The sequence below is a fragment of the Poecile atricapillus genome, chromosome 1 (genome assembly GCF_030490865.1).
Source record: "Poecile atricapillus isolate bPoeAtr1 chromosome 1, bPoeAtr1.hap1, whole genome shotgun sequence".
Taxonomy (NCBI): Eukaryota; Metazoa; Chordata; class Aves; order Passeriformes; family Paridae; genus Poecile; species Poecile atricapillus.
Genome location: NC_081249.1, coordinates 16,812,713 through 16,831,970, shown reverse-complemented (window position 1 = coordinate 16,831,970; position 19,258 = coordinate 16,812,713). Strand labels below are relative to the sequence as shown.

General features: G+C 36.9%; 1 protein-coding gene across 1 annotated transcript in view; it reads right to left on the bottom strand.

The window, feature by feature from the left end:
- The window catches only part of CTPS2 (CTP synthase 2), a 60,389-nt gene extending 41,186 nt beyond the window's left edge, over nt 1-19,203 (bottom strand). The window contains exons 1-13 of the mRNA XM_058859399.1: nt 18,913-19,203; nt 17,291-17,496; nt 14,849-15,019; nt 14,473-14,573; nt 12,602-12,718; nt 11,832-11,915; nt 9,185-9,265; nt 7,681-7,832; nt 7,296-7,428; nt 5,193-5,281; nt 4,218-4,312; nt 3,358-3,420; nt 2,692-2,735 (exon numbers count right to left, since the gene is read on the bottom strand). Coding sequence (XP_058715382.1) covers nt 2,692-2,735; nt 3,358-3,420; nt 4,218-4,312; nt 5,193-5,281; nt 7,296-7,428; nt 7,681-7,832; nt 9,185-9,265; nt 11,832-11,915; nt 12,602-12,718; nt 14,473-14,573; nt 14,849-15,019; nt 17,291-17,474 — 1,314 coding nt within the window. The 5' untranslated portion in view covers nt 17,475-17,496; nt 18,913-19,203. The remainder of the gene's footprint in view (nt 1-2,691; nt 2,736-3,357; nt 3,421-4,217; nt 4,313-5,192; nt 5,282-7,295; nt 7,429-7,680; nt 7,833-9,184; nt 9,266-11,831; nt 11,916-12,601; nt 12,719-14,472; nt 14,574-14,848; nt 15,020-17,290; nt 17,497-18,912) is intronic.
- Nucleotides 19,204-19,258: the final 55 nt, after the last annotated feature.

Here is a 19,258-nt window from a genome sequence, read left to right as displayed (position 1 = left end):
CTTAAAAACATATAATGGGAACATTACCTGCAAAAAATCAACCAAGATGAGACCAAGAACGTGGGCTGTGCTCACAGCTCATATATCTCCTTCATCTTCCCTACTGAACTAAGGGCAATGCTCCAGGCTTGGGGAAGAGTGGCTGGAAAGCTGTACTGGGAAAAAGGGCACTGAGGTGCTGGAGTATGTCCAGAAAACAACAGAGCTGATGAAGGTCTGGAGCACAAGCCTGACATGGAACTGCTGAGGAAGCTGGGGTTTAGCCTGGAGAAAAGGAGGCTCGAGAGTGACCCTATCAAGCCCTACAACTGCCTGACAGGAGGTTACAGCCAGATAGGGATCAAGCTGTTCTCCCAGGCAGCCAGTGACAGGATGAGAGGAAATGGCCTCAAGCTGTGCCATGGGAGGTTAAGGTTGGAAATCAGGACTAATTTCTTCTCTGAAAGGGTTGTTAAGCATTGGAATGGGCTCCCCAGGGATGTGGTGAGGTCATCATCTCCAGAGATGTTCAAGACGCAAATGCACGTGGTACTTAGGGCCATGGTGCAGTTGACAAGGTGGTATTTGGTTTAAGACTGGACTTGATGATTTTGGAGGTCTTTTCCAACCTAAATAATTCTGTGATTCTCTGTAATACTGAGTTATATAAGTACTTGACAATTGTAGTCTTTATTTCCAGCAAAGAAATTTGAAAAAGATTCTAAATTTCATAGATGCAGACAACAAAGAGAAACAAAAGGGACCAAAATATTTTCTAAGTATTTTACATGAAGCTATCAACTTCAGTGGTACAGTTTTGAGTACCTGAATGCTTAGCAAATTAAGAAGCAATGTAAGTAACTGCATATTTTATGATGCCGCTCAGTTCCCCTGCCGAACTACATGTCAAGTTTTGTCTCTTTTTTAAAAAATAAAAGGAAATGTAACTATTGCCTCACCAGTATCTTTCTTCTCCCTCTTCAGTTTTCAAAGGAGGGGAAACCAAAATAAAAATACACTGCTTCAGTCCTAAGTTAGCACACAGTTACTACATCAGTTTGATAGTTCAAAAGCTTCAGTAATCTGCTTCTCTTCCAATTGTTTTTATTGATTATATAAAATATCTAAACAGCTTTCAGCACAAAATGGACTCTGCTAAAGCAGATTATTTAGCAGCTGTAATTATTGCTAGTGCAAATCTCCCACTTGGAATGATTTACATCTGTTTCTTGGCCAGAACTGAGGTGTCAAAGATCAGATTAAGATGCTGAAATATGACTGTCAATAACTAATTTCAGAACCTTAATGCAGCTCAGAAAAACAGAATATCCATTATACATACTGCGATGATAACACTTCCATTGTAAACAATGTATTAATCTTCTATGACACATACATTCACTCCATTATTTTCTTAACTTTATGTCCACATGATTTTCTCTTTAACGTATCTACCTGATTTGCCCTTGAATGTAAACCACAAATCACCCAGTTAAATACCATTAAATAAAACTGGCACTCAAAAAGCTCTAGAAATAAGGATGCCCCAGAATCAGTCTCCTGTGCTCTACCTTCCTACAACCTAAAATTTTACAGTAAGCTTTCAACATCTTCCACATCTTACAACATATTGCTATTATGAGATTGACTCCTGCAGTGAAAGAGTACATATTTGCACATAGTCAAGGAGAAAGAAGAGACCTCTAACTATAGCAAGACCACAAATTTGATGCCAAAAGCAAACTTTATCTTCACTCATCTGAGGACTTCTCCAAACACCACCAAGTTCTAGCAGCTAGTCTTACCCTGAAACTCTGAAGGTCTTCAATTTACCTTCAAAATTTCTGGCTAGATTATCTTTCCCATGCAAACAAGCAACTTTGACAAACTGAGCAAATGCTCTAAAAACCCATTTCAGACTAAGTAGATGTGAAAAAAGTACATTTTACTTGCAAATCCAACAAAATTCTTTTGAAAGAAACAGTAGGCCACTGTGAGCAACCCACCTAATTCGCCTCTAGAGCAAATGTTTGCATGTCACACCAAAATACTACTTTATTTCTCATATTTATTTCTGTTCTTTTTCGTTTTCTTAAAAACCCTCTTTCCCTGATCACTGTTAAGTTTTACTACATTAATAATGTGATGAAATCCACTCTAAAATCCTATCATCAGCATATGATGCAGAGAGCCCTGCCATATCTGGGGCATTGACATTTTTGTCAAACGGACGACCATAAGATGCATGCAGAGGACAGGTGTAGTGGTTATTTATACTAAATATATACACATATATCTATATATATATATATATAGATATAGATATATTTGTATAAATAAGAAATATAAGAATTTTTCAACCCATTTTCATTTAATCATTATTTTGTCATATAAATTTTTATTTTGGTAATAGCTTGTGCTACACCTTTCAGTTCCCTTTTATATTTTATTCTCTAGTAAAGCCAACTCCTAGCATGAGTTTACACACAAGGAAACTATTAGAAAAAATACAAAAATAAAGGTAAGGCAATTCACAGAAGCAAAGAGCCAATGGCAAGGGACTGTCAAAAGAAAATACCTTTCTAAACAATACTGAGTAAGGAGAGCAGATACCACCTCATGTCCTACCACGTAAAAACTAACACAGGAGGAGCTCCCTTTCTAACAAAGATGAATGTTCACAAACACATGCAAGGAAAAAACAGTACTTACAACTGGGTTTTTTGTGTCTGGGTCAAATTCTGTAGAATTTGCATCTGGAACAGAAGTTCAAAGTAAACACAGTACATTTGCTCTACATGCACTACAAACTCATAACAGCTCAGTGGCATTTCAGGGCTTGTCTACATTTATGTTACAATCTCACATGCTAAAATGCATCCTGCACCACTTTTGAAGCAATCACAGGAAGTATATGACCTCAGACACATAAGTTCCCTTTCCTGCTTCCCAAAACACTTTCCTTTCAGCTCTTAGCATTAGAAATTCATTGTTAAGTTAAATGTCTTCATACTACTACTGCAATGGCTCTTGTCTGGCCACTCTGGCTAATGACGGCAAGTGAGAAAACCACTTCTCAGTCTTTACTTCTCACCACCAGCACACTTCAGAAAGACTAGAGGTGAACTCTAAGCACACTTTCTTCTACACTCTTAGATCAAAAAGCAGGTTTCAAACAATCTGCATAACAAAGAGTTATTACTCCCTTACACAGAGAGGTAACAAAGGGTACCTAGCTGAAAATGATCTTGCTGAAAGAGTTAAGTATCTAACAATCATAAGATCTGTAAACAGTTCTAATAATAGACATACGTTTTATACAGAGAATAAAAATTCCTATAAACAAATTATATATTCATACCAGCATCCTGAGCTCACCTTCCCAATTCAAACAGTTTCTTGCGAATTCCACAACTGCTAACTGCATTCCCAGGCAAACTCCTAAATGAGAAAACAGAAACTCCAGAATTTCCAGGACAAAGAGTAGGACTTACTGTTCTGTCTTAAACCTAACTACTTCGAAATCTTGGTATTCGTTGCATATATACAGACTTACAAAAAGCTAAACCAAAAGCAGCAGCTCAATGTAAAACTCACACTTCAAATTTGGCACACAATAAATACATGTGACGTAATTATGTGCTTTAAACCCTTTCAAAGACATTTTATTCCTCTCATCTATTTTACCAAAAATTACTGCAAAGACAAACAGAAGCTGAAAGCTTGGATATATCCAGATGCAAACTTTCCTTTGGCAACTACTCAGACACTTTAAAAAAAGTAAGAAATGTGGAGTAGGAAGTAAAGCCTCAGAGGCACACAAACAGCACTTACGACGTCTTCGGACTTTATCGTAATAACATATACCAGTAAATAAAAACAAAACATTTAATAGAGCAAAAGTGGTCCAAAGACACCTATGTTTTCTGCACTTTGTTTAATAAAGAGAATTATACTGATATAATTACAATGAGAAGCAAAGACTCTCCATTTTTGTACATGCAAATTAAACCTTTTCAGAAGGGATTGTCCTTTTTTCCTTCCTCATACAGCAGATGTGGTACAGGACTATGCTCCTGGGGATTCTTTACATGGCAGATAGTCACAACATCACATATACTTCCCTAAGACAGCATCCTTCCCTAATGTGGGAGTTTGGGTTTTGTATTTTTCTAATCAAATCAATTAGCTTGCTATACATTTCTAAACACAGTAATTTCTCACTCTAATGATCTTACCAAGGAAAGGTTTTTTCTTTGTTCTTGCCCAGGAGATAGCTTGGAGCTTGCCTTCTGTTCCCCTAATTCCAAAACCTCCTGGGACCAGAATGCCACTGTAATGACAGCCATATATAAAAGAATTAACATACAGAATCAAGCCAGCAGAGGAATCCACACAACTTGAAGACACTTGAGGTTGTAACTCTTATATATATAACATATATATATATATATATATGTGTGTGTGTATATATATATAACTTTTATATATATATATAAAAAACTTATATCTATAGAAAAAAAGCAAGGACAATTCATTACAGGTATGTTTTCTATGACCATTCAGAATACAAAGAAATTAACTCCAAAATTGGAGATGTTTCATCTACCCACCCCAATCCTCATCTGACCAATATCACACTTCCATGAAATTTCATCACAGTGAAAATCCCACTGCTTAAATAAATATAGCTCAAATAAACTAGCTACATATTCACTACTTAAAATCCTAACACCCAAAATCTAGATCTTCTAACACCAAAAAAACTAAATGCATCTAGACAAGAAACAACATCCCTTTAAAAATACAAATTTAAATCCTAGCAATGACTCTTAACAGAGACATTTGCAGTGTGCATTTAAGAGCATCCTTCACTATGCTGCATATTGACAACAAAAAATCTTTGACAACTGATCTGCACTATATAAAAAGTCCAGATATCAGAAAAGTAAAACAACAAGAAAAAAAATCAAAACCCTAAACCAACAGCCAAAAACCTGCAATTTGTCTAAAGAGATTCAGCAGATCTTGAGGATATATGTTGATATTACAATTTGCTGAAGCTTTTCACCACCCATGCAATTTATCCTTTCACTTCAGTAACAGAATTCTGGATGCATTGAGAAATTATTTGATTTATTGAAACATTTTTCATCACATGAAATAAGTATCATGGTATGCATTTGGGATGCAGAATGCCCAATGTCACTTACTCTGCTTTGCACAGTTTGTGCCATGCCTGGTGATATTTCACTGAGTTCTCTGCTTCTGTAGAACGCTCAAGTTCTGTTGAATCTATGTACTAATAAAGAAAAATATGCAATGAAATAGTCTCTTCTTCCACAGAAAGAGCAGCAAACAGTATATAATCAAGTGTTAAGAGAAATTATTAGGAGTTTCAAGTGAATTTGCCAATAAACATGTAACAACTTCACCGAAGACCCAGTACTTGCTTTTAAGATGGGGTGTTTGCTCTAATTGCAAATGTGCCCTTTTCCTTGCACATAGCTCAGGAGCTGTGTCTGCCTGCAGCCTCCAGGTAAGCAGACTAACTAGAATGCTTTGTAACTCTGAACCAGGTTACTTTCCTATAGCAACCAGGGCTAGACAAGGACTGGTGCAGACCTTATCCTGCCTTCCCATTAGGATGTGGCCAGGATGTTTACTTTCCAGGCTTTTGCGTGCCACAGCTTGTCCAATCTTATTGTAAGACTGGAAAAATCTGCATTGTCTTTGAGAAAGGTGTTCCTGGGGATTCTTGGGTAGAAAGGGAGAAAAACTCATTATCTATGCCCTACTAGAAATACTGCATTAGAATCTCCAGTGTCATTAAAAAGCACAGATCCTGATGCACCACTAGAGTGAAGTGAGGGGAAAATGTACTGCACTGGGGACACATGAGATCAGAGTTTGATTCTGGGTTTTGTCAGTCTTTTTCTCATATTAACATAATTAATAATGTTCTGATGTAGAGTCCATTCTCCATAAAAATGAGATCATCTGAAATGGTAGAACTCACCTGTGTGCAGAGAAAGGCAACTGACAAGGAGATTGCTGAAAGTTTCCCAGACAAGACTGCTTTCTAGCAAATATTTTCTACTTTTTCCACATTCCAGAAGGCATCAAAAATACAACAGAAAAATAACTACTTTTGAATGTTGCTATTCTATACTAGAAGAATATTACACAATCAACTAAAAAGACACTATGATACTGCGAGGTTGGAAAGAGAAATTAATGACAGTTGGAGTTAATTGTATTCTCCTTGCCAAACATATTGAGAACGAACATTTATCAATTTAAGAAGCGCCAACATTTCATCAGTCAGGTTAAGCAGTTTCTTCAGAGTATAGGATTGTACTGAAAGCCTCTGGGCATAAACACTAAAAGGAGGTTTGGACAGTTAAGTACAGTGGGAGCTGTGTCTGCTAACATTTCAACACTGCACTGGAGCTCAGCAGCCATCAGCTTTCATGCTTGTTAATGCAGAAGCCTCACCAAAATTAAGACCAGCTGCACATGAAGCTTGCTGTGCATTTGCAGACAGGGCACCTTGCACCTTTTTTGCTAAAAGCAAAGCTATTTTTCATATCAAAAAAAATTCCCACTCTGCAGCTGTCAGTACAAAACACAACAGTGACACTGTCACATAGGAGAAGTCTCAAGCCTCACTCCCTGCTCAAAGCAAGTCAAATTAGAGCAGGCTGCTTAAGGATCTAAAAATCTCCAGGGATCAATTCTGGCTGTTCCCACTTTCTTGTTTCCTCATGCACACAGAAGCAACTTTTTAGAGTATTAGCTAATAATCTTCTCAGGGAACAAAAGAAGTCTAACCACCTGCCATTTCCTCAAATCCTAATTTTCACCTCTTCTTTTTTTTTTTCTTTTTTTTAAGACTGGTACATTTGCTCTTTTCTAGTAATAGAATAATTAGGTTGGAAGATCCTTGAATCCAACTGTTAACCCAGGACTGCGAAGTTCACCATAAAACTATGTGTCATGAAAACAAGTGAAATTGAAACTACCATAGTAAATATAAATTTGAAGATAAAGTCTGCTTTTTCGCCAGATCCAGTCTGGGCAACTTCAGTGTTCCTTTCAGGTAAGTTTAGTTTCAAGTAAAATATTTAAATCTGTAAACATTTCTTTTGAAAAATTGGATGCTTGGCCAGTCAGTATTTATCTGCATTATTCATTTTCTAATTTTCACATTGACTTAAAACTGCCTCACATGATGGGAACTAGTAGGTTACCACAGAATGATACAGTAGTAGAATCAAAGTATTCCTGAAAGCAAAAGCCAGAAATATCCTCACCATTAAATCCAGTTTGTAATTAATTGCCAGTGCAGAGTGTTCCAGAGCTTTGAAAACAGATGCATAGCAGTCACTTAGCTTTGTGTACTTGCCGACGAGAGCTATGGAACACACCTTCAGCAACCTTTCATATCTGATAAAAACAAGTTCTTCAGTTACTACACCAGATTTCACAAAATAAAATAATTTTAAAACAGTGTTTGCTTTTTCTTAACTCCACAAAATATCTTCCAAAATTTCCAAACTGCCAATGGTTTTAAACCCAGACCATTCACAGGTGTTGACAAGCACTACACCCAGCCAGTCCAGTTTGGTGACTTCATAGTAGCTAAAACCTAACCTGAATTACAGCACTTCCAGAGAAAGCAGCAGGGACATAGAATACCTGCAAGCCATTTTCTTCCACTTCATTAGAAGATCACTTGGCTGGTCATCAATAGGTAAATTTAGCCTCTGTTTAAAATACTTAATGATGCCTTGCTCCTCCAATAGGATCGGTACTCGATAAGTTGAAGAAACGTCATGAATAAATATCACCTAACAAAAAAAGGCAGAACATAAAAAACTTACATAAATTTTTCACAGAAAACATTCGTTCTACTTTTGGATACTACATGCATTTTTTATTCTACACACATTCTGGTTTTTAAATACCTTCCTTTTGAATGAGCAGGAGAGCACAGCTATTTAATATTTAAGGTTCCATTAAATCTACAAGACAGAAGTTATTCAAAAAGCAAAAATATGTTTTACTTCACACCATCATACAGACTTGTCAAGCTTATCAATGCATCAGTTTTAATGCAAACATCTGGCCCCACAAGCACTTGTGCTTGCTAGCACTTCCTTCCTCCCCTCTCACAAACCTGAAGAGTATTAACCATGAAAGCAAGAAAACAAAATTAAACCTAACAAAACAGACCAAAATTGGTTGTGACAAAGTCTCCTAAAAGTATTTTGCTAGTGAACTAGGATATGTAACAGTCCATTTAAGGACCTTTCTGTTAAGAACACATTTCTTATAAACTGCACCCAATCTGCCAGCAATTAAGCTGATTGTGTGTGGTTTACCTGAGATCACAGAACTCAGAATCCTGAGCACAAGTGTTCTCTTCCCTGAAGACATAACAGTAAAGGATACTCTCTTTGCTACCCTTGAGCTGCTTCTGTTCATCACAAACTTCGGACATGTGTGTGCTGCCCCATGCCTCTCTATGCGCCCATTCAATCTGAAATGCCACATAACCACTTGGATCTGTTCTACCTTCAGCATTACCCATTACATTGATGAGTAAAATGCTCTTGCTTGCAAAAATATTAAAGAGCAGTCAATCAATCAAAATTAATATTTGAATAGCAATTAATTGTAAACTATTAAGGAAAAAACCAGATGTGAATTATAGAAGAATATATAACTATGCAGTAGATGGATGCTTAAGGGCATAAATAGCTTATTATATATTATCACAGTAAGAGTGCTTATGTGGCTGTGACCATGTGTGGACATAAGCAAATCACCTAGCTTTAACCACACTTTGGTCATCCATTATTACAATCACCTGAGACGATTTATGGGTAATAAATACATAATAATAAATAATGAAGTAAACCAGCCATAGTTGTGAAAATGTACAGTTTCATGCTATGTATAACAACTAACCATGGACTCAAAATCTATTTTTATTAGCTATTATGCAACATGCATTTAAATTATTAATTTAAAAAACTTAACATATATACTCCTGATATTTTGAAAATGCTATAGCATCCAAAAGAGCAAGATAAAAATTATAAAAACAATTACATATGAATGAAGCAGTCAGAAGTTGAAAACAGAAATGCACAGAAATATCTGTACACTTTCCCACACATAATATTGAAGTACACACCTGCTCAGGCTCCACATGACAAAACATGGAAATCTTCTCCTTCACAGCCATCTCTATAGGTTTTGCACTTCTGCAGACAATCTGTCATAACAAAATGAAAAACTTCAAATATTTACTAGGCAAACCAATAGAAGATCCTCAATACTTCAGAGAGAAATTAATCTCCTTTGGAAGCAGAGCACAAACAAATGTGCCTTTTTTTACTCTTTCTCATCTTCTGGAGTTCTGCAATATATCATAACACACAAGTATCACAAGCAAGGCAGAAGAAAATCAGTCACCTGCCCATACTGACCAATTTTCATTCATCTTTCATTGGCATTCTCTGTAATATTGCTTCCTCAAATTCTTCTTTCTTATAGCTACTATTGGAACAATCTTTGCCTCGAGTCTAGCAGCTCTGTAAGTATGAATATGATGAATCAAAAGGAATATTGTAATCTGATCAGGAAGATCAGATTTAAATTGAGAGCAATAATTCTTAGCTTACATGCATGAGTATTTCAGTACTTTAGTATCTTTTTAATTTACACATCATGACAAAAAGGAAGCCAAAGAAGAGAAAACTAATTCTTAATTATATGGAGTTTTTACGGGTCCTAGTATTTTGCTGATACATTTAACCCCCAGTAATTTTATAAAATATTGACAATTTTTAACCAATGAAAAAAAATAGTTATATGTTTTCATGTTTGTTGGAAGGGTTTTTTTTTTTAATGTAACTCCAGGCAACTAGATCAAAATGCAGAACTGCTCTAGTAAAGTGCCTCCTGATTACCGTGTACTCCCTTAAGTTATTTTGAAACCTGAAAGTATAACAAAAAGTAGGATGATCCTGTTGCGAGGTTCATTATTTTCCCCATCTTTCTAGCAAATGCAACTACATAATTTATCAAGCCCCTTTTGCTCAGAAACTTGTAGCTGCCCTCTGATCACCTTGCTAATGTAGCTTAGCTGCACTGATACCGATGGAGTCTAATTAACTTGACCTACCCTTAGAAATAATTCTAGAAACAGAAAAAAAAAGGCAAGGGAAAATTAGTTAAATCAAAACTTTTAAATCAAAATGTAACTAGGAAACAATTTGTACATTCTATTCACTTGAGCATAATTCATATGTGAAACGTAGTACAATTTGAAGCTGAAGGTATAATTCATAAATCTTGATATTATGGGCATGTGAGTAAACCCACTTTGAAATCTATCATCTGTCTTTAATTAAAGACAAATTTAAAGTTTAGGCAGACACAGAAGTCAAAACCATCAGAATCAGCATGAAAATAACAAAACCACAATAAAAATGGCAGACATGCACCACAAAGGAACATAACACACAGGAGATGAGGAGCAATTGAATCCAACGGAGCAGCCCTGACAAGTGCACACTCAAAGTGCTGCATCAGAGTACAGGATCTCTGCATCCACAGCCTGCTCATCTGGCACTGAGAACACCCTGAACAGAGGGGAGAGCAAAGAGGCTCAGGCACACAGAGCTGAGCAGCCACCCCAGAGATGCCTGGGAGCAGGCAGGGAGGCAGCAGGGATTCAGAACAGGATGAGGGCAGCTAAGGCAGCCTGGCAGTACACCTCATGGAGGAAGCTTTCCTGGCTGCTCCTGAAGGAGCTGCCCCATGTGCTGCCTGGCCAAGACAGCAACCATTTAAATACTGGCCTGAAACAGCACTCAAGGAACTTTTTAAGAGCAGTAAGAGGCTGCACCCCGAGTGAAATCTGTCCCTGCTTCAGGCATCAACAGCAGCAGCCAAAAAACAAAAATTATATTGTGCTCCTGGCAGTCCCAGAACTGCCCCAGGCAAGAACCCAAGATGCAAGACAGTGACTATGTTTGTCTGTTGTCCTTTTATTACACAAACTCACTGAACAGGCTTTTTAAAGAAAATTATTTGTTGGAGTGGAGGGAGAAGTCAGGCTCTGGCAATTGTCTTAAAGGCCTCCAAAAGGCACAGGCAACTTCCCCTATGCAGTTAGCACTTCAAGAGGGATTTTGGACATTAGGCCATGAAACTTGGAGGACAGTACAGCATTACATTAATAAAAATCTTTCCTTCCACAAGCTGGTTATGATTCCATCTCACAAGCATTTGACACCAAACACATCTTTCACATATCCTATTTCCAAATCCATTGGTTTTTAGTTAAAAACATTCATAAATGTAAAATGAAAGAGCTCAAAAAAGAACAGAAAGAAGCACACCAAAATTTATCTGTGTGACTATCTTCTTAAAAATAATTTTTCTTTTTTGAGGAAATACACATTGCTTCCTCTTAATAATGCATTAAAAAATTCTGAATGTTACAGCATAGAAACATTCTAGGTCTTCCTACAAAGTGAATTGAGATTTCAATTATTTTTAGCAGTGAAGTATTATTTTTGCAAAAGCATGCCTTTAGAAGAACATAGCTACAGTCCCAAGATATTGCAAGAAGTTAGTTGAATTAAGTTAGCTTAGGGTGATTTTGAGTAATTTGATTTCCTGTGGCTTTAATGGAGCTACGCAGCACATATTTAGCATTTCTTCTAATATTCACATCTCTCCTGAGAGACTACAGCTCATTCTTTGAACACAGGTTATGTAAGGACATTTCTAGATGACCTATAAATAAAAATCTGTATTTATTGACTCACCAAATCTGGAGACAAACCTAGACCCCTCAGTGCTCGAACACTGTTCTGTGTTGGTTTTGTCTTCTGTTCACCAGTAGCATTAGGCTGGAAAGGCACATTTTGAAAGCTCAAATACCAACTCACATCTACTAACAAAGCACTTACAGATTAAAAAAGAAAATTCATTGCAAGTAATAATATTTGCAGGAAATATATCCAAAAAAGAGCCATAATATGCCAGAAACAGAAATGGCACCACTGTTATTACTTGTATATTAAATACTGTGAAGAAACCAAAGGGTTCCAATTCAGGTTAAGTTTCTTTGTTGGGTTTTTTTCAGATAAAAAAATTCCATATAATTTTCTGAGGCAGAAGAAGAAGAATATTCCAAAAGCTGGATATGGCTAAAAAATGGAGAATGTCCAACACAGCACAAAACCTTCAGTGACTGTTCTTGGAATATTCACATGTAGTAAATAATTCTGTTCACAAATACACAGAATTAATCCTCTCAATTGCTGTTCAATCCTCTAATCCTCAGCTGTAGTTGGCAATTATCTTTTTGTCTGTAGAAGGCAAAATCTATCATCATTACAAACCTTTGCTAACCAAAATATCCCCAGTGAGTAGTGAAGCAAAATTTAGAGTCCAAATAAAAAATACTTCTAGTCCTGTACAAGGAGTTATAGTGGTCTTGACTTGACTCCAGCATGAAAGGGTTAATGAGACAAGTAAACAACTATAGAGCCAATATAGAGTAAAATTTATTTTATTAATTCTAATAACTTACCTGTGGTACTAGGCTAACATGGATATTACAGAAGTTCTCTCTTTTTGCTTTGAACTGAAACTGTCTAAATGCTTCAACAAATGGCATTCCTTCAATATCTCCAATTGTTCCACCAAGCTGAAAAGAAAATGGATATGTCAGAGTCGCAGAAAGCAAAAACAAAAGAAAAACAAGTCTTATGTATTTCAAGATGTTTTCTGAAACTTTTATCTCAAAAAAAACCCCTGACAATTGAAATTTGCAAAGATACTCTACAAAGTGCTTTCATCTACTCTGCACAGTTTGCGTCTTGTGGAAAACATTAAACAATTTTCCAGTTTCGTTATGTTCACTTTCCACCAAATACATAAGCTTCCCACGGGAAGATGTGTAGTGCTGCTGAATAATACATGCTTCACACTGCCTTCAAAGAGGTGAACCAGTAATCAATAGTTAAGCTGATGTGAAGATTTTTACATAGGAAAAATTTAATTTGTGATTAACTAGAGACAGACATTTCTCAGTATTATCATAGCTTTCCAACATCAATAATTGTTTATTAACAAACCAAAAGGCAAGACTAAGTTTATGCTGAAATTTATTTATAAAGGCAGAAATCAGACGCCTTTCAAAGACACAGTGAGCTATAGCAGACTAAGCACTGAATAAAGCAGCTTTGCACACAATTCTGATGAAATACTTGTATTTCAGAATGATCTTCTCATGCCACCACGTGGTTTTGGCCAGAATTACATATTTTTGGTATTCCAGTACCAGAAAAACTGACAACTACATTTGTACATCACACTCATTTAGTTTAACTCCTTCAGAATTTTACAATGAAAAAAATGTTACCACTATTTTTACAGTACTGAAGAGAAATAATTTTATCAGGCTTCAGGTGTAAGTGTGCAACAAAAAAAGAAACAAACAAAACCAAACAAAACCTGTAGTTTATGGAGTGATATGATCATCACTTATTAATGTTTTTGTGCAACTTTTGCATTTACTTTTTCATATTTGTTTTAAATTAAATATTTGACTCCCACTGTAAATATCATAAAAAGATGTACAGATATACTGGTAAGTGTATTTCAATCAAGGCAAATTGTTCTGCATAAGAAACACTGAGTAGTTCTGCTGTTGGGTCACATAGCTTATAGTACTATTGATTGCAGTGGTCACTTCTGGCATTAAATCTGTGACATCCTCTTTCATATTCTCAAATATAATATTTTTTCATTATTTTCTGCTGTAATAATACTACTAACACTTACTGGCTTTCATCCAGTTGTCTCAATGCCCTACTAAGCATGGGTAAAACTCACTGTTTCCATTGTGCAGAACATTAGCAGGTGAAGTAATTAACAAAGTTGCTTCCAAAGATCTTAAAGATAGCATCAGAAAGTGGGAAACTAACTTACACATTGTTTAAATATATTCCTTTAAGCATGACCACAAGCAACAAGATGAACATTTGAAGTTCTATGGAAAGCAACCATGTTAAAGGCTCCCCTACTCACCATAGAAGATTTCAAGTATTACACAAGTTTTCTCAATACTACTAACAGTATAAAGTTTCAGTCAAACATATGGATCTTGGAATAGACAGTTCACATTACAGTAACTGCTTTAATTCTCTAAGTTAATAACTTCTCAAGAAGCTCAATTTCTGACGTATTCTAGAGTGGATTTACTCAAGTAAACAACAGCTATAGAGATAAGACCATGCCTATCCCTTTCAGAACAAAGCAAAGAATATAGAATGTGTCTTTGAATTTCTGCTCTCCATAAAACTTCAGTCTGACCTTTTTACAGGAAGCAGGAAAGAGAAAGCAAACGAGCTCATTGTGCTCACTGTAGATATACAACCTAAAAGGTTCCATACATACCTCAATTACACAGATTTGTGGCTCCTTTTTGTCATCATCCACTGGAACTTTTGCCTGATTCATTACCCATTCCTGAACTGCATCAGTAATGTGTGGAACAACTATAAAACAAAACCAAAGAAGGCAAGCACAGCTTACTTTAGGCCCATATTACTAATTTTTGCATGCAAAAGGGGTAAAGTGAACAAAAGGCCAAGAAAGTACTAGGTTCTTTCTCTAGTTCTCCTTTCCTTGAGCCCAGAAGACAGGAATATGCCCATATCTTTTGGAAGGGAGAAAGGAGTAAGGTGGTGGAGCAAGAAGCAGACTATTAGAGCTGATCCCTTCTTTTGTGAAGACTGAATGGACTAGTATCCCACAAAATTAAAAATATTACCTTGAACAGTTTTTCCCAGATAATCACCATGTCTTTCTTTATTAATAACATGCTGATATATCTTTCCAGTGGTGATATTGTTATCTTTATAGAGATTGATGTCCAAAAATCTCTCATAATTTCCTAAATCTAAGTCAACTTCACCGCCATCATTCAATACAAAAACTTCACCTGAAAAAAGAAAGCAAAAACAGACAGAAAAACAATAAAATAATCAGAATTATTAATCACACAGCAGGAATACCATAGATGTCTTAAAATAGAATAAAAAAGAATTTAAATTATATATGATAACAACACATCAATAAAATCCATACTGGAACTCAATCTGCATTATCATTCTGTATGACTTAATACTCAAGTCATTAGTTTTACATCTAATGTCCATCCCTCAGACACATACAATTTTGCAAATCAAATGTAAGTTATATTGCCAAAATATTCAAGCAACATAAATATTTAACCAGCATTTCAACAGCAGAATAATCCTTCATTGGAAGAAAACAATCTCTAGGAATCATAAATCAGCAACAAATTAAATATTCATTTATTGCAGGAGAGAAAAACTATGCTTTTATAAGCATGAATTATTATACATGCTAAAAGCGTTTCACTATAAATTCTTGTTGCTTGGATCTATTTTAATGATAGAGGTTTGGATCAGGAGTAAAGTTATAATGAACAAAAATGCTTCTTCAAACATGATCATTGTTCCTGAGTCAGTTGTTTCATCCAGTATATTTGGTTCACCATGTCCACAGCAAGGGTTACTTCTGACCCTAAAAAATCCACTTAAAATACCCTTCAGGTTCACACTTCTCTTAGGCCTCAAAAGAGTCTCTAAATTCTGAATCTAGTCAACTTCTGACAGAACTCAATTTTCTAGATCTTGAGGTAAGACTGGAAAGCTCTTCAGAAAAACTGTAAATACTCTGCCATGACCCAATAAATCAATGGCAAAACAAGTTACGTGACTAATGCACAAAAAAATAAGAAGTGGACTACAGAAATGTATATATATATCCTACCAAAGTACAGCACTCCACTTCAATGAACTGCCTAACAAATCACTCCAATGTGTAAAACAGAGTGGAGGAATTATTCCTGATTCTGTGAGGCGCTTAATAATTCCTCTATATGTAGACGATGTATTAAATCATCATATATTTATACATAAATCATCCTCTAAATCATCACTTCTGCCAAGAAGTCGAATGGAATCAACATTTCTCTTAAGCAGGCCTTGAAAGAAAAGAATACAAAAAGTATTATTAAAAATCCTCTAATGTTTACTGGAAATCACTGAATTAATCATATCAATCATATTTCTGTCCAAATGTTAATGAAGGAGGCTTGCCATTCTGGCTCATGTAACTTCCATATACTATGTAGCAAGCCAGTGTTTCTTCACAAGCAGTAAGAAAATTTTCAGTGAAAAAAAAGAATTCCATGCCATAATGTTCCACCTCCCCTGTACCCGGTCCAGGGAAGGAATATATCCTCACAATCTCAAGCAATCACAGCAGTTGTATGACCCACCCAACTGCTTAAGCAGCAGCACATGTGCTCATTAAAGTGCAGTAATTTTTTTTACTGCACAAAAAAACCTTGTTTTAAGAGAGGTCTGATGTGCTCTGCTCTTCCTTTACTTAAAAAGCAAAGTAGTGTTTTTTCAGTTAAGGAGATACACATACATCTTCAGTTCCAAAAATCTTGGTGTGCATTAAAAGTAAGCAAATAAAATCCAAAAACATAAAAATAATTAGAAATGTCTACTGGCTGAAGGCACTTGGAAAACCAGTTTTTAATAAATGTACAAGTAACAAGCCACACAGTAGAAGGAGCATTAAACATTATGAATAAAATGTCTTGTAACTCATCAGCAACAGTCAATACAACCAATCTGGCTTAGAGAACCAACCAATCAAATTATGCATCTACTTTAAAATCATAGCATTAGCAGGTTCTCTAAGCTTCACTAATATTTTTGACCAGATTTTTTTTACTAAAATGAGAATTTAAGCTAACTCTCATGAAGGCACTTACATTAGAAGGCACTAATACCCAGAACAGCGTTCTCAAGTAACTGTTAAGGACTTAAGTTTCAAGTAAGTTTTATAGCACTATTTAAAAGGGGTTTTTAATCAAGTTGAACTGAAGATAGCACTAACTGACCCAGGCTAGGATTTTCCCAGTGAAGTGGTATTTTAGAGAAATGAAGCATCTGCTCAAAACAATATCTTCAAAAACACCTGATTCTGTTTCTTAACTTAGAGCACACAGCGTCCTTGAGAACACAGTGTAAGCAACAGACTTTCAAAGTAATGATAAAACAACTTGTAAACACTCACTACCGTTTCTTACATAATAAAAAATAAAACCAGAACACATTATTGTAAATACAAATGTTTATGGGAAAGGGAACAGCACTGATCTTCATACCATGTTCATACGGTGAAAAGGTTCCAGCATCTATGTTTATGTAAGGATCAATTTTGATTGCAGTGACACGTAGACCACATGATTTCAGAATGGTGCCAATGCTGCTTGCAATGATCCCCTTGCCAATGCCTGAGATGACACCACCAGTCACTAGGATGTACTTCATTGGAAAATCAGCACACATGCACAGACCTTGAGCTGGAAATCTAAACCAAGAGAGATGTACATCTGGTGAATGTTAAATTCATGTCTGGGAAGATCAGAGACTCAATCTGCAAAGAATCTATATTTAAATGACCTTCAGCAACACACAATAAAAATTACCATTTTGGAATCTGGGAGCAAGATTCACCTCTCCCAGGTTAAAAACCAGTATGCAAGATAAACAGATTCACCTAAACAGATTCTGATGAAGCTGATCAACACACAGAGCCAAAGTATTAATTTACAGTTCTATACAGAAAGGAGTGCTGGGTGGCAAATCCACAAAATAACTACAAAAACTTTTTACCATTTATACGTTTTAGCAAACAAAGGTACCAGCGTTCATCAGCTACAAGCTGCATTTTTCCACCCGAGACAAGATGACACGTACTTCATCTGCAAACGAATTCTCATTCCATTCAGGTGGCTGTGGAGGCTAATCACAGAACAATTTCTGAACAGTGACAGCATGGCTCATCATAGAGCAAGAACTCTAGGGCTAAGAAAATCTTTCCTTACTTCAATACCCAATTCACCCAAAACAACATGCAACAGCACATCATCTAATGGCCCTCAGTATAAATCAAAGCAGTGTGGTTCTTCAGCTGTTGGTATGAAGCAGTAGATAGTCAATGAACATTTTAATTCTTTTTATTATACTGAAGTAATATAAATAAGGCCTGGATCTTCAGGAGACTGAGTTCTGAAATGTAACAGTGTTTGTTAGGAACACTCTTACATTTCTGTTATTAGGAATTAATAAACTATTTGCTTATCAATATGATCAAAAGGACAACCATAACCATTAAATGTATTTAAGTCAGGAGAAAAAGGAACATCAAGGATAAACTTTTCCCTGTTATTTAATTTTAATTTTATATGATTTTTTTAATAGAAAAGATTTTAAGACTTGGACCCTATCTCTGTTTAGACTATTCCTTCAGAGCTCAGCCAACTTAGTTGTCAACATTAACATCATAAACATCTAAGCCATTTCCAAAGCTCTTTTCAGGAAAACAGGGGGGGTAATTTCAACAACGGTATACATCTTGAGTACACGCCACTTTAGAACTCCTAAATCTTGCTTACAGAAACCAAAAGTAAAAGTTTGCTGTGACTTCAGCAAAAACAGCGATATCCCAGCAGCTTCAGGAAACACATTTATTTGAAATAGGTAGAGAGCTGCAGGTGGTCTGGAAATTCACTCTTAAAAGATGAAGGAAATAAGAGTTAGGGGAAGGAGAGCTGAAAGCGAATACTGGAAGAAATCATTTTGCTGGGAAGTGGCACACGGAATACTCTGTTCAGCCTTATCTACAGGAGCTGCCACCTCCAGCACAGATTTGTGGGTGCTGCACCCCAAACGCGCCGCACGGCGGGAGCGCTCGGGGCGCTGCAGGGAGAGGCCTCTGACTTACGGAGCTGTGAAAGGCGGCCGCTCCGACCAGAGCCCGGCAGCGCAGACGAGGAGATCCCGCCGCGGGAGAGCCGAGCCCGAGGCTCCGCCGGCGGGGCGGGGGCGGCGCCTGCCCGGGGGGCACAGCCCCTGCAGGTAACGCGCCTCCGAGCGCAGCGCCGGCAGTGGGGACCGGGGCCACCCCCGCTGGGGACACCCCCCCGGCTGGGGACACTCCCCTCGCTGGGGACACCCCCCCGGCTGGGGACACCCCCCTCGCTGGGGACACCCCCCCGGCTGGGGACAGCCCCCCACAGGTGCCGCCGCGTGCCCGCTCCGCCCGGGCCCGCCCTTCCCGCGGCGCTGGC